The sequence below is a fragment of the Pelodiscus sinensis genome, chromosome 4, assembly GCF_049634645.1.
Source record: "Pelodiscus sinensis isolate JC-2024 chromosome 4, ASM4963464v1, whole genome shotgun sequence".
Taxonomy (NCBI): Eukaryota; Metazoa; Chordata; order Testudines; family Trionychidae; genus Pelodiscus; species Pelodiscus sinensis.
The window spans coordinates 129,270,804-129,283,744 of record NC_134714.1 but is presented as its reverse complement, the minus strand read 5'-3'; the positions used below and the strand labels follow the sequence as shown (position 1 = coordinate 129,283,744).

At 57.1% G+C, this 12,941-nt stretch overlaps 1 protein-coding gene across 2 annotated transcripts in view; it reads left to right on the top strand.

Annotated features, from left to right (window-relative positions):
* SPTB (spectrin beta, erythrocytic) overlaps nt 1-12,941 on the top strand; it is a 99,675-nt gene that overhangs the window by 25,991 nt on the left and 60,743 nt on the right. For both annotated transcript variants that reach the window (XM_075928868.1, XM_075928869.1), the window contains exons 2-7: nt 2,778-2,975; nt 6,803-6,954; nt 8,073-8,246; nt 10,330-10,421; nt 11,517-11,597; nt 11,978-12,093. In XM_075928868.1, coding sequence (XP_075784983.1) covers nt 2,828-2,975; nt 6,803-6,954; nt 8,073-8,246; nt 10,330-10,421; nt 11,517-11,597; nt 11,978-12,093 — 763 coding nt within the window. In that variant the 5' untranslated portion in view covers nt 2,778-2,827. The remainder of the gene's footprint in view (nt 1-2,777; nt 2,976-6,802; nt 6,955-8,072; nt 8,247-10,329; nt 10,422-11,516; nt 11,598-11,977; nt 12,094-12,941) is intronic.

Below are 12,941 nucleotides of genomic sequence, written 5' to 3'. Positions count from 1 at the left end.
GCTGCTGACACAGGAGCCCTGCCCGGTTAGGCTGCTTGTTTTTTGTGGCTCCTGGCTCAGTGTTTCTATGGCAGTGGGAACTGGGCCGTTCTCCAGTGTTAGTCCAAGTCTAGCCTTGCGGAACGAGGCTGTGAGTTTGGCAGGTTTGAAATCGCACCCTGTAGCCCAGTAAGAGCCCTGGACTAGGACATAGGAGATGTGGGTGAGCCTGCGCAAGTTACTTCCCTGCGCTCTGTTCCTCAGTTTCCCCTTCTGCTCCATCGAAATAGAAATCTCCTTCTACTGGTGCAATTTCTGCTTCCTGGGCATGCCCACCGGACGGTCCTGCTCCATGCATTGACAACTGAAGTTGGCAGAGACGTGTCATTGTGCTTGATGGTTCATTTTTACATGTGGCTTCTACAGTGCCAGGGATTGGTCCTTTGCTCACTGCCTTGAAAGCATTGCTGCATGCTGTTAGACAGTGGACGTGTTTCGCCCCAGAGGAGGCTACATTTCCATGCAAAGTGCCTACTAGAGTGATAGCTAGAATGGCATGTGTATCCCTGGAACTCCTGGAGGTGGGACGCCCTGCCAGTAGCCTGCTATGGGATCACCTCTCTCCCTGGCCGCTTCCCCTTTGGATTTCCTGCAGGAGAAAGAGATTAGTCCTTGGCATTGCAAACAAAATGCCTTTGGCCAGTGCAGGCTTGTTAGGGAAGGTAACAAGTGACTCAGGGACTTTTTGGTGTAGAACATCTACCCACTCGGCAGGTGTGTAGCTGAATTCTGGGAGGACCTGGTGCTGGAACCATCGCATCAGCCGGGTCCTGCCTTCTGTAAAACACAAAAGCTGCTTCCTGGACCTCTCACTCTTTCACGGGGACTTTCTGTGGGAGCTGCCAACCTGGTCCGCAATGTTCCCTCTAATTGTTTCCATCCACGTGTGGAATAATTTGTGTTTCGTGCACTGAGGCATGTGCTGATGTGCACCACCAACAGAAACACATGCTGCCAGTTGTGGGAGGCTGTGGGTGCTCTGCTAATCAGCTGGGCAACATTGTGCCTCTCCTGGGCAGCCGCCCAAGCACTCAGCTTACAGGAAACACTGCTAGTCAGCATAGGCGACTGGTACCTGCGGGGAGAGGGAGTGCAGGGAGGGCCACCGAGAGGAACAGAGAGGGGCCATGAGGAGGCAATTCAAATTTTTGGTGGGGCAAAGAGGGGTGATGCACCTCCTGGCGGCTCATGGTAGCACTCTCTTCTGGTCAGGAAGCTTCCATCAACGTGTTTTTTCCATGGAAAATGCATTTTCTGCCAAAATTTTAATGGAATTTTACCAAATTTTTATGGAATTTTACCAAATGGTACCCCTGACAATTGATTTTTTTTTCCCCACTGGGGAAAATCTAAAGAAAATATTTCGGCCTATGGCACTTTGTGATTAATCTGTATCTGCCAGAGCGGTAATGGGGCCTCGTGCCTTCATTCTCCTCTGCGGGCGTGGGTGGACTACATCTCCCATGAGGCTCTGCGGCAGTTGAGCTTTGCCACCGGGCAGCGTGGACCTGAAACGTTTCGTGCTGAACTTTCTGGGGAACTTTCCATTTAGCACAATGTTTTGATGTGTCAGCTTTTCATCCTGCTTCAGGACACAATAGTGGGGTTTCCCGTAGGCCAGGCTGTCTGGCCCTCTGGCCTGACACGATGATTTACACACGCCAGGGCTGTTTTGACTCTGGCACGGTGTTTACCACTGGGCCTATCGGTTGTGCTGCTAGAGAGACGTAGATTGTGATTCAAGACGGGCTTGAAATCAAACCCATGCTTGTCTGACAGAAATCAGTGGAATTTAAGCACTGACCTAAATTGAATCATGCTGGGTCGCCAAACCCGAAACTTTAAAAATCACTGGAACAGCATTAAGACTGGTTTAAAAAAAATCTTGAGATTTTGACCAAGTTATCCTTTTCAGGTCACGTTTTCCAGCTTTTCTCTGCAACCGGGAGGGCTAGAAATATATTGCAAAAAACAAGTATTCCTGTGGCACCTTAGGGTATGTCTACACTACCCCCCCTAGTTCGAAGTAGGGGGGGGTAATGTAGTCATACGGAGTTGCAAATGAAGCTCGGGATTTGAATTTCCCGGGCTTCATTTGCATAAAGCCGGCCGGCGCCATTTTTAAATGCCGGCTAGGTCGGACCCCGTGTCGCGCGGCTACACGCGGCACGGACTAGCTATTTCGGATTAGGCTTCCTATCCGAACTAGCTGTACACCTCGTTCCATACCAGCACCTGGGGGCACCAGGCAAGTAGATTTTGTGTGCTCCAGCCTCACAGGGAAGTGGCAGGGGGGCTGGAGAGCCAGCATAGGCTCCCCAACACTGGGTGGGGAGCCCTGAGCCTCAGGGGCCAGATCCAGGCAAGCTGGAGGCCACATATGGCCCCCGGGCCTTTGGTTCCCCTCCCCTGGCTTATTGGAATGACAAGTTACGCAAGTGTTGTCCCTGCACGAGGAAAAAGGCCAGCATCCCCGCAGAGCTGTATGCACAAGCATCCCCGGTTTCTTGTGAGATACGTCCCCAGCTACTGGGCACAGAGACTCGAGCGCCTTCCGTTCTGCCGGGCTGTCCTACGCAATATTGCCTAGCGGGCCAGAAATCCCTGCAGGTGGCCGTCAGAAATGCCCATCTCAACGCAGGGCTCCTCTGCATGAGCTGGTCGCGTGGGAGGTGGCAAGTCACTTTCCCTGGAGTTTCCCAGGGAGGTGGTGACACTCTCCTGTGGCTTTCCTGCAGGGCCCCTTTCCCCGTAACCGAAGCCAGAGCAGCTGTGGCAGGCCCGGAACATGACCTCCACCCCCGACTACGATCACTTGGAGATACAGCAGCAGTACAGCCGGATTAACGCGCGCTGGGAGGCCTCCGACGATGAGCTGGACAACGACAACAGCTCTGCCAGGCTCTTCGAGAGATCCCGGATCAAAGCTCTGGCAGGTACCATGCTTAACCCTTTGGGGCGCTCGGTAGCGGCCTCTCCCCTCTGGGCCGCGGGGCCTCCTGGGTGGAACCCGTCTGGGCCTCTTCCCTCCTGAACCTTTGGGTTCCCCGATTCAGGAAGACACCTATGCACAGGCTTAAATTTGGGCTGTGCCGTTAAAAACCGGGCAGGTACTTGGAGAAAGGGTAGCGTGCTGAGCTGGGGCCCCAGCGAACACAGCGGAGTGCGGTAGACCATCCCCACCGTAGGGACTTTGGGGGAATCAGGGTTTCCCTTGGGTCGAAGAATTTGTGGGGCTCCTTCCATTCATGGATGGTCAGTCCCTGTGGGGGACATGTAGCCGTGTATCTCTGTAAGCACAAAGGCTCAGAGTGTGCCTGGTCTCTGGGGCTGAGGGGAGTAACGGGGACGTCGATGCCAGCTCTGCGGGTGCTCCAAAAACCAAGACTGGGTGTTCAGACACAATGCTGATCCCCTGTTCGTAGGGGTGGCAGGAGGCTCTTGGAGGGGAGGGCACAGGGTAGGGTAGGAAGAGGGGGGTCTCAGGGAAGAGGCTGGGTAAGGGCGGGGCCTGTGAGGAAGGGGCGGAGTAAGGGCGGGGCCTCAAAGAGGAATGGGTGTGGAACTCACCCGATAAAATACACGTCAAGGCCTGAGGCCTCAGACATAGCAGCAGCCAGACACAGAACTGTTCAGAGTGGTGGGCCCAGGTCGGGGCTGGCTGACTGGGACGGAGACAGAGCACCAGACAAGCCAAAACCCTGCAAGGTTCTTCTGTCCTTGCTGGGCCTCATACTGATGAATCCTAGAATCCTAGAACACTACAACTGGAAGGGACCATGAGAGATCGAGTCCAGTCCCCTCCCCTCACGGCAGGACCCAGCACCATCCCCGACAGGTGTCTGTCCAACCTGCTTTTCAATATCTCCAGAGATGGAAATTGCACAACCTCCCTGGGCCATTTATTCCAGTGTTTCACCACCCTGACAGTTAGGAACTTTTTCCTAATGTCCAACCTAACCCTCCCTTGCTGCAGTTTAAGCCCCTTGTTTCTTGTCCTATCCTCTGCGGCCAAAGAGAACAATTTTTCTCCTGCCTCCTTGCAACACCCTTTTAGGTACTTGAAAACGGCTCTCATGTCCCCCCTCAGTCTTCTCCTTTCCAAACTAAACAAGCCCAATTCTTTCAGTCTTCCCTCATAGTTCCTGTTTTCTAGACCTTTCATCATTTTTGTTGCTCTTCTCTGGACTCTCTTCAGTTTCTTGAAATGCGGTGCCCAGAACTGGACACGATACTCCAGCTGAGGCCTACCCAGCGCAGAGTAGAGCGGAAGAAGGACTTCTCCTGTCTTGCTCACAACCCCCGTTAATGCCTCCCAGAGTCGTGTTTGCTTTGAAGACTCAGCTGGCTCTCCCCTTCCCTGCAGGCAAAGTGCTTCCATCTAGGCCCCCTTCCCAATATCTCCCCCGCCCCTCGGCCACCCTCTGCTTCTTCCTCCTTGCTCTCTCTGCCCTCCAGCCATTAGCCCGCCTGCCTGCTGCCCCTGGCAGACCCAACAGGAAATGGGAGTCAGGGGTAAAGCCGGTGAGAAACGACAGGGGGGTTGTTCCTCCCCTCCCTCCCCAACCTTTTATCAGATACTTTCATTTTACTGCATGGGGCCAAGTGGAGGAGGGGAAAACGCTTCCCCAAGCAGCATTTTTTTAGCAAGGGAGAGTGGAGTGAGCCGCCAACGAAGGCTGCCTGCGTCTTTCAGCCCGTGAGTGCAGCAGCCCACGGAGCCGCCTCAGGCCCTGTGCTAATTGAAATAGTAATGGAAGGAAAAGCAGGCGGCCTCACTGTGCTGCGATTACTCACCCCCTATCCCGGCTTTGTGATGCAGCCTCTGGCCGCTCCTTTGTCCGGAGGAGCAATGCGTTCACTGAAGCTGGAAAGAGCGCAGCCAGCTGCAAAGGCGAAATGCCCTTCCCCCCCCCCCCCGACTGGCACACCCCAGAGCTGGGCGCAATGCAACCGCAGAAAGGTGTATGGAGAAGAAGGGGGATAGAGACACTGCCGCGCACTCGTCGTGGGTTCTAGCTGACTAAGTTGCAGCCCCAGTGGAAGAGAAACTGTAGCCAGTGCAAGAAGGACGCTGGGCCCAAGGGGAGGGGGGCAGAAAATATTCTTCTTATTCTGAAACAAAAAACAGGACAATGTAGCACTTTAAAGACTAACAAGATGGTTTATTAGATGATGAGCTTTCGTGGGCCAGACCCACTTCCTCAGATCAAATAGTGGAAGAAAATAGTCACAACTATATATACCAAAGGATACAGTTAAAAACACCAATTCTGGTTTGTCTTCAGGACCTATACATCTTTTGCCTTTCACTTGTGTTACATTGCCACCCACAGGCCATAGGCAGCATTACAGCCCCGGTGCACTGGGCACTCTACAAGCACCTGGCTGGTGGAAATATGTCTGCAGAGAAATCCGTTTTTGATGGAAAGCTGTTTTGGGCAAAAGAACTTGTTGTAGCAAAAAGTTCTGCTTCCTAAGGGAAGTGTTGATTTTTCCTCAAAAAACTGAATGTCCCCAAAATTGGGGATGTGAACAGGTAACTGGTTACCTGGTAAGCATCACCCTTTATACCAGGTAATGCTTAACCCATTACCTGGGAGCAGCCCTTTGTGCCTGCATGGGCTGGGAGTGGGCAGGCTTGCATGGGGTGAAAGCGGCAGCCCTCCCCGCCCCTCCACCGCTGCTGCTGCTTCTGCTCCCTCCTCCATGCAAGGTTGCTGACTCCTGAGCTAGCAGCCCATGGGGCTGGAGCAGCTCTTGCCCACGGCACAGGGGCTGCCCCAGCCGGATTGTGGCGGGAGCAGAGGGGGCTGCTCTGGAACGGCCCCCCCACCGATCCCCATTTAATCAGTTTACCAGTTAAACTTAATGTTTAACCAGTTAACTAATTAAACAGGATTTTACATCCCTAATTTCAATTCATAACAGTTGTAGTTCGGGGTGCGTCATATCCCCATTTTCCTTTGTGGGCTGCGCTTCCAGCTGGACTACATCTCCCACAATGCACCATGGCCAGGGACTCCCATGATGCACTACCTTCATTCCACAAGAGGGTGCATCTTGGGAGATGTAGTCTGAGCAGGTAGCCTGGCCTACCAACAAGAATGGGAGGATGGGGCACTGGCCTACCAACAAGAATGGGAGGATGGGGCACTTGAATGACTGCTCCCTGCAGACGGCGTGGCTGCCTTGCTAAATGGAAGGGTTTCGGTTTTCAGCCAGCATGTTCTGGTATTTGAATTCCTCCAGAAAAATAAAAAATGTGCTTGGTCGTGTTAAGGAGTGATCGATCACTGCCTGTAAGTAATGAAACCACAAACCAAAGCTTCGCTAGCTGGACAAATGCAGACAGGAATGAAGGTGCGACTGTTTAATGGTGAAGGTAATTAAGCAGTGCACCAATTTGCCAAGGCTCACGGTGGCTTCTCCATCACCAGCAATTTTTAAGTCCAGTTTGGCTGTTTGGCTACAAGTTTTGCTCTCGGGATTATTTTGGGGCAGTTCTCTGGGCCTGTGTCACACAGGAGGTCAGACCAGATGGCCTCGGGACCTAGGACGTGTGGTGGGCCCTGGTGAGCATGAGCGCTGTGGAGCAGGGCCGACAAGCTAAGTGCTTGCCTGTGGGCTCTCCTGAACGGGAACGTGGGCCTGGCCCGGGGCCCAGCTCCATGGTGCTTGGGGCAGTTGTTTCTCTGCTCCCTGTCCCAGAATGCCAGGGCGGGACTCATCAGCGGGGCGCCGGGCCTCTCTCCCCTTGCAGATGAGCGGGAAGCCGTGCAGAAGAAAACCTTCACCAAGTGGGTGAACTCCCACCTCGCCCGCGTGACCTGCCGCATTTCCGACCTGTACATGGACCTCCGGGACGGGCGGATGCTGATCAAGCTACTGGAAGTGCTTTCGGGAGAGCCCCTGGTGAGTTCCCCGCCGCCAGGCTGCGTGGCGCCAGCTGCCGGTGCCCCTCCGAGCCTTTCCTCTGCTGTCGGGAGCAGCAGCGTGGAAACGTGGCCATCTCAGGGGGTGCAGCGGGCGGGGCTGGTCTGGAAACGCTTTGCTATGAAGGACTTAGCTGTCTTAGCTGTCTTGGTGGGACAAAAAGATTTGAAACCCTTGCAGGGCTGCATGGGAGTTGCAGGCTGGCTGGCTGCCTTGTGCCGCCGGCAGGACTTCATCCCCCAGGATGCACCTTTCGGGGTGGAGAGGCAGTGCATCATGAGAGCCCCTCCCGTGGGAATCTAGGCCCTGCAGCTCCATTAAGGGTGGAGTGTGTGGTGGGCTGCAGGGGTCCCCCACCAGGGGGAACATGGACAAATGTCTGGCCCACAGAAACCACCATCAAGCTGGCCCCTTGCAGGCAGAGCTCAGAAGGAGCAGGGGGCCAGCACATGCCCAGCTGGTAGCTGGTAGCCTGCATGTGAACATGAGGCTCTCTCGCACACCTGTTGCAGCTACCACAAACAAGGGAACCTCCCTGAGCTACACTTGCCCTTGCCCCAGCTCAAGGAGCCTACTTGAGAGGGGGGTACTCTAGTCCACCACCCTGTAGCCAGCTCCATCCCTGGGGCACCGTGCATGGGCTGTGCTGCTGCTCCTAGGATGGGTGAGTGGGGAGAGGACTCGAACCCACCACCCTGTGCTCCCCAGGCAAATTCCCTATCCCTAAGCCACTGCAGAACCTCCCCTCCCTGTAGATGAGGGGCAGCACACGGAGCCACTGCTGAACATGCCAGCTGCTTTCAGGAGTGGTGCAGGGCCAGGGCCAGTAACGCCGGCCCGGCTGCCGCTTTCCAGCTCTGGCTTGTTGCCTTAACCTCGCTGAGCGGGAGTCCCTGCCCATAGCTCTGGGCCGAATCCCTTTATTTGAAGTCTGAGGCCTGCAGCGGGCTGGGGAGGGCGCAGGGAGAGCCCCGCCAGCCGGTCTCCTCGGCCTCCCCGGGTTCGTGTGCATGGCTCCGGCGCCTGCACGCTCCAGCGGCACCAGGCCTGGTGGCCGCACGGCCCCCTCGGGTGACCGGCGCGCTGTCGTGCCCCAGCCCAAGCCGACCAAGGGGCGGATGCGCATCCACTGCCTGGAGAACGTGGACAAGGCGCTGCAGTTCCTCAAGGAGAAGCACGTGCACCTGGAGAACATGGGCTCCCACGACATCGTGGACGGCAACCACCGCCTGGTGCTGGGCCTCATCTGGACCATCATCCTCCGCTTCCAGGTAGGCCCGGCTCCCAGCCCAGCCAGGGACCCGTTTCGGAGAGAGAAGCAGCCTCTCCCTGCCCGTCCCATGGAAAGCAGGGGGGCAGGAGCAGCGGAAGCTGCCTGAAAGTGTGGGGAGGCACTGGTGCCTAAAACGTGGCCCCGCCCTCATGTTGCCCCTTCCCCTACGATCCCACCCCGTCCCCATAGGCCCCGCCCCATCCACTGAGACCCTACCCTGTCCCCTAAGGCCCCGCCCCTTCCCCTGAGACTCTGCCCTGTCCCCTTAGGCCCCGCCCCATCCACTGAGACCCCGCCCTGTCCCCTAAGGCCCCGCCCCATCCACTGAGACCCCGCCCTGTCCCCTAAGGCCTCACCCCTTCCCCTGAGACCCTGCCCTGTCCCCTAAGGCCCCGCCCCATCCACTGAGACCCTGCCCTGTCCCCTAAGGCCCTACCCCATCCACTGAGACCCCGCCCTGTCCCCTAAGGCCCCGCCCCATCCACTGAGACCCCGCCCTGTCCCCTAAGGCCCCACTCCTTCCCCTGAGACCCTGCCCTGTCCCCTAAGGCCCCGCCCCATCCACTGAGACCCTGCCCTGTCCCCTAAGGCCCCGCCCTTTCCTCTGAGACCCCACCCTGTCCCCTAAGGCCCTGCCCCATTCCCTGAGGCCCCGCCCTGTCCCCTAAGGCCCCGCCCCTTCCCCTGAGACCCTGCCCTGTCCCCTAAGGCCCCGCCCCATCCACTGAGACCCCACCCTGTCCCCTAAGGCCCCGCCCCATTCCCTGAGGCCCCGCCCTGTCCCCTGAGGCCTCGCCCTTTCCCCTGGAGACCCTGCCCTTTTGTTGCCCTTTCCCTGAGGCCCCACCTCACAGCACCCCTACCCACTCAGGCCCTGCCCTTATATTGTCCCTTCCCCAAGACCCTGTCCTCATGTTGGGCTTTCTCCCGAGGCCCCGCCCCCGCACTCCCTGCTCCTTTGCTCCCTCCTCCCCCCAAGACGCTGCCTCCTGCTCACTCTTCTCCACCCCCAACGCGCTCTCACTTGCTGCTACAGCCCTTGCCCCCTTGCCTCCCCTTCCCGTGCCCCTGCTGGGCTCGGAGCAGGTCTCCCGTCCTGTGAAAACTTTCGAGCTTTCAGAAATGTTTCCCATCCCAATCCGGGTGCAACGTCAAACGTTTGACCATTTTCCCAAACCGAAAAGCCGGAAAAGGGGCCTCTGTACCCAAACCGTCAACCCGTTGTGTTTCTGGCTTGACCGTTTTCCTTTAAAGAGACAGATTTTTGCCTCGGCAAACGGGCTTCTGTTTCCACCCGGAGCGGCCTCGTGAGCCAGACATTGGAAGTGTGTTTGAGTGAAGGAATGGATTGTTCCCGTCCAGCCGGCACGTTTCAGTTTTGCTAAATCTGCATTTTTCACCCCCAGGATTTTGTTAGGAAACTGCTGCCCAGGGCTGCCCCCGGGTCTGCACAGCAGGGACGTGTTCTGCCCCCGGTGTGGGGCTGGCATAGGCGGACATGATCCAAGTCACCGTCTGCTTGCTGCGCTGCTCCTGGGGCAGAGTCATGGCAGAGACCTGGAGGAGCCGGCTCGGGGGTGGCAGGAGCTGCTGCCCGGGAGAGGGGGTGGGCAGAAGGGAGACCGGTGCTTGGGGCACCCCAAAATTTCCTGCTTCTGCCCGCCTGGCACGTGGGCTCTCAGGGCCCCTCAGCTCACTGCTGTGCGCCAGGGGGCTCTCCGGGAGCAGCCCAGGGAGTCCTGGGGTGCAGCGCGAGTTGGCCCAAGGAGCTCGGACACCTGGCTCCACTGTTTCCTTTCAAATCCCAACGTTTCGTTTCCGTTTTCCCAAACCGAACGTTTTTCGGCATGTCCATCCCGCGGGGAGATTTCTAAGCGTCTCCTTGTTGCTCCATTGGGGAGGGAAAAGGCCGTGGTCGCGTCGGCCTTTCCTGGCTGGTTCCCGTCTCTGGAACTCTCGAGTCGCTGGGCACATAGGAGCCTCCGACGGCTGAACCGTTCCTCCCGGCGGTGGGAGGGGGAGCGCCTCTGGTTTCTTCTGGAGTCGGGGTTCTTCTGGAACGGGCTTTTTCCTTCTCTCAGATCGAAGACATCATCGTCCAGACACCGGAAGGCCAGGAGACGCGCTCTGCCAAGGAAGCGCTGCTGCTCTGGTGCCAGATGAAAACGGCGGGGTACGATCCAGCTAATGCTAGGAACGATTATCACAACCACCAGACTGGGTCCGACCCAAGGCCCATCTAGCCCAGTATCCTGCCTTCCAACAGTGGTCACTGCCAAATGCCGCAGCGGGAATAATCATCAAGCAATCCCTCCTCTGTCGCCCATTCCCAACTTCTGACAAACAGAGGCTAGGGACACCGCCCCTGACCATCCTGGCTAATAGCTATTGACAAACCTGTCCTCCATGAATGTACCTAGCTCTTTTTTTAACCCTGTTATAGTTTTGGACTTCGCAACATCCTCTGGCAAGGAGTTCCACAGATTGACCGTGCATTGTGTGAAGTAGCATTTCCTTTTGTTTGTTTTAAATGTGCTATCTATTTCATTGGGTGACCCCTAGTTCTTATGTTATGGGAAGGAGTAAATAACTCTTCTTTAGTCACTTTCTCCACACCACTCATGATTGTATACACCTCTATCATGAGCCCCCTTGGTCGTCTCTTTTCTAAACTGAGGAATCCCAGTCTTCTTAATCTCTCCTGTTCTGTACTCCTAGACATTTTTGCTGCCCTTCTCGGAGCGTGTTCCAGTGCCCAGACATCTTTTTTGAGATGAGGCAACTGCAGTCACTCTCCCCCACTCCAAGAAGCAGAGCGACCACATGAGTCTGGTTTATGGGCACTGGCGTTTTCCAGTCCCGGCTGCGGAATGAGAGCAGCATCTGGAGTTCCCACCATCTAATGGGCACCTGAATCCCATTGGCACCAGTGGGGGTTGGGGAGAGGGGGCGTCTGTGTCTCCAATAGTCTAGTGTCCCTCTGGCGTGCTAGGCGCATCCTGCCTTCCCACGGTGTAAGACGTGCTTAGCGTCTGTATTTGGCGTTGAAAACCACACAGAGAAATAGGAAGGCTGGGATTTCTCAAGTGGCTTTCTCTGGGATTCAGGCTCCCGGTTCCCCTTTGGTTTTGGTAGGTTCCTCTGTTTTCCCAGGCACGTATCTGAGTCTCACACGACCACACAGCATGGGGGGGAGAGGAAGAGGGAGCCATGCCCAGCACAGCACTTGGGCCAGAGGGTGACACCATGTTTCCTCTTTGCCTTGCAGCTACCCCCATGTTAACGTGACCAACTTTACCTCCAGCTGGAAGGACGGCCTGGCCTTCAACGCCCTGATCCACAAGCACAGGTCAGAGCCCCTTCGCCCAGGGGCAACACGGACACCTGTCTCCCCTCACTAACGGGGGGAGGGGAGCGTTCTGGGGCTAGGATGGCCCAACGGTTTGTGTCCTGCCCTGGGACTTGAGAAACCTGGACTCAGCTCCCTGCTTTGCCCCAGATTTGCTGGGTGACCTTGAGCAAGTCACTTAGGCGCCGTGCCTCAGTTTCCCTTCTGCCGACAGGGCATCGTAGCCCTGCTCAGCTGCCCGAGGGACTTGGTGCTCGGATCCTGCAGAGCTGAGGGCTGGACGAGGACCCAAACAGCTGCCAGCTTGACAATGGCGCTGGTCACGTGGCGCTTCCTTCCGCTCCCTTCGTGCAGATCGCAACCTTCCTCTGCATTTTCAGGCCCGACTTGATCGACTTTAAGAACCTGGAGCATTCCAACGCCCGGCACAACCTGGAGCACGCCTTCAGCGTGGCAGAGCGGCAGCTGGGCATCACCCAGCTCCTCGACCCGGAAGGTAAGAGACCCCTCAGCCTCCAGGTACACCCCCCGAGGTAACTGCCATGCGCTCGGCTCTGCCTCGCCCTGCCCCCACACAAAGACAGAGCTGCATGGGAAGGCTTGGGGCAAAATATTCAAGGTTGCGTGCACCCTCCCCCATTCTGCAATTTCCTGTGCTGTTAGGAAATGTCTCCCAGTGGTTAGAGCACTGGACTGGTTCTATTCCTGGCCCTGCTGGGTGAGCTAGGGCAAGTCATGCCCCAGCCGGGCCTCAGTTTCCCCATTTGTAAAAAATGATCCCCAGTGCTCCTGTCCGCTTTTGGAAGGCACTTTGGGATGCACCGAGGACACACGCCGGACAAGAGCCAGGAGCCCGTATTCCTCTGTAATCTTCATAGGGCACGTTCTGTGCCAGGCGCCCCTTTGAGAAGCCCCGGCCTGCCTGTGTGCTGTGCAGCTGCTGCTGCTGGGGAGAGCCGCCAGGCCTGGTTAGAGCCAGGGTGCAAGCCCCCGAGGAAGTCAGCCGGCGTCCCCACCACGGTGCCGTTTTCATCCAAGCAGTGGCGGGAAGGCTGCCCGCGGTCGCGGGTTTCCGGGAAAGGAGACCTCGTGGCCGTGGTGGGGGGAGCGGTTTTGCATCCACGAACGGGCCCCTTGTAGCCCCTGTGCCATGGACCGTTCTCAGGGTTTTTCCCCTCGCCCAGCGGCTGCCGTTGCATGTTGGAGGGCGAGGGGCGGGGAATGGGACGTACTGGCGCACGCGACCGGGGGCAACGCTTTGGGTTCGGGCGCGGTGCCTCACCGAACGCCCACGATTTCCAGCCAGCCCTTCTCTCCCAGCGTCCTTAACTGCCTCCTCTGCCG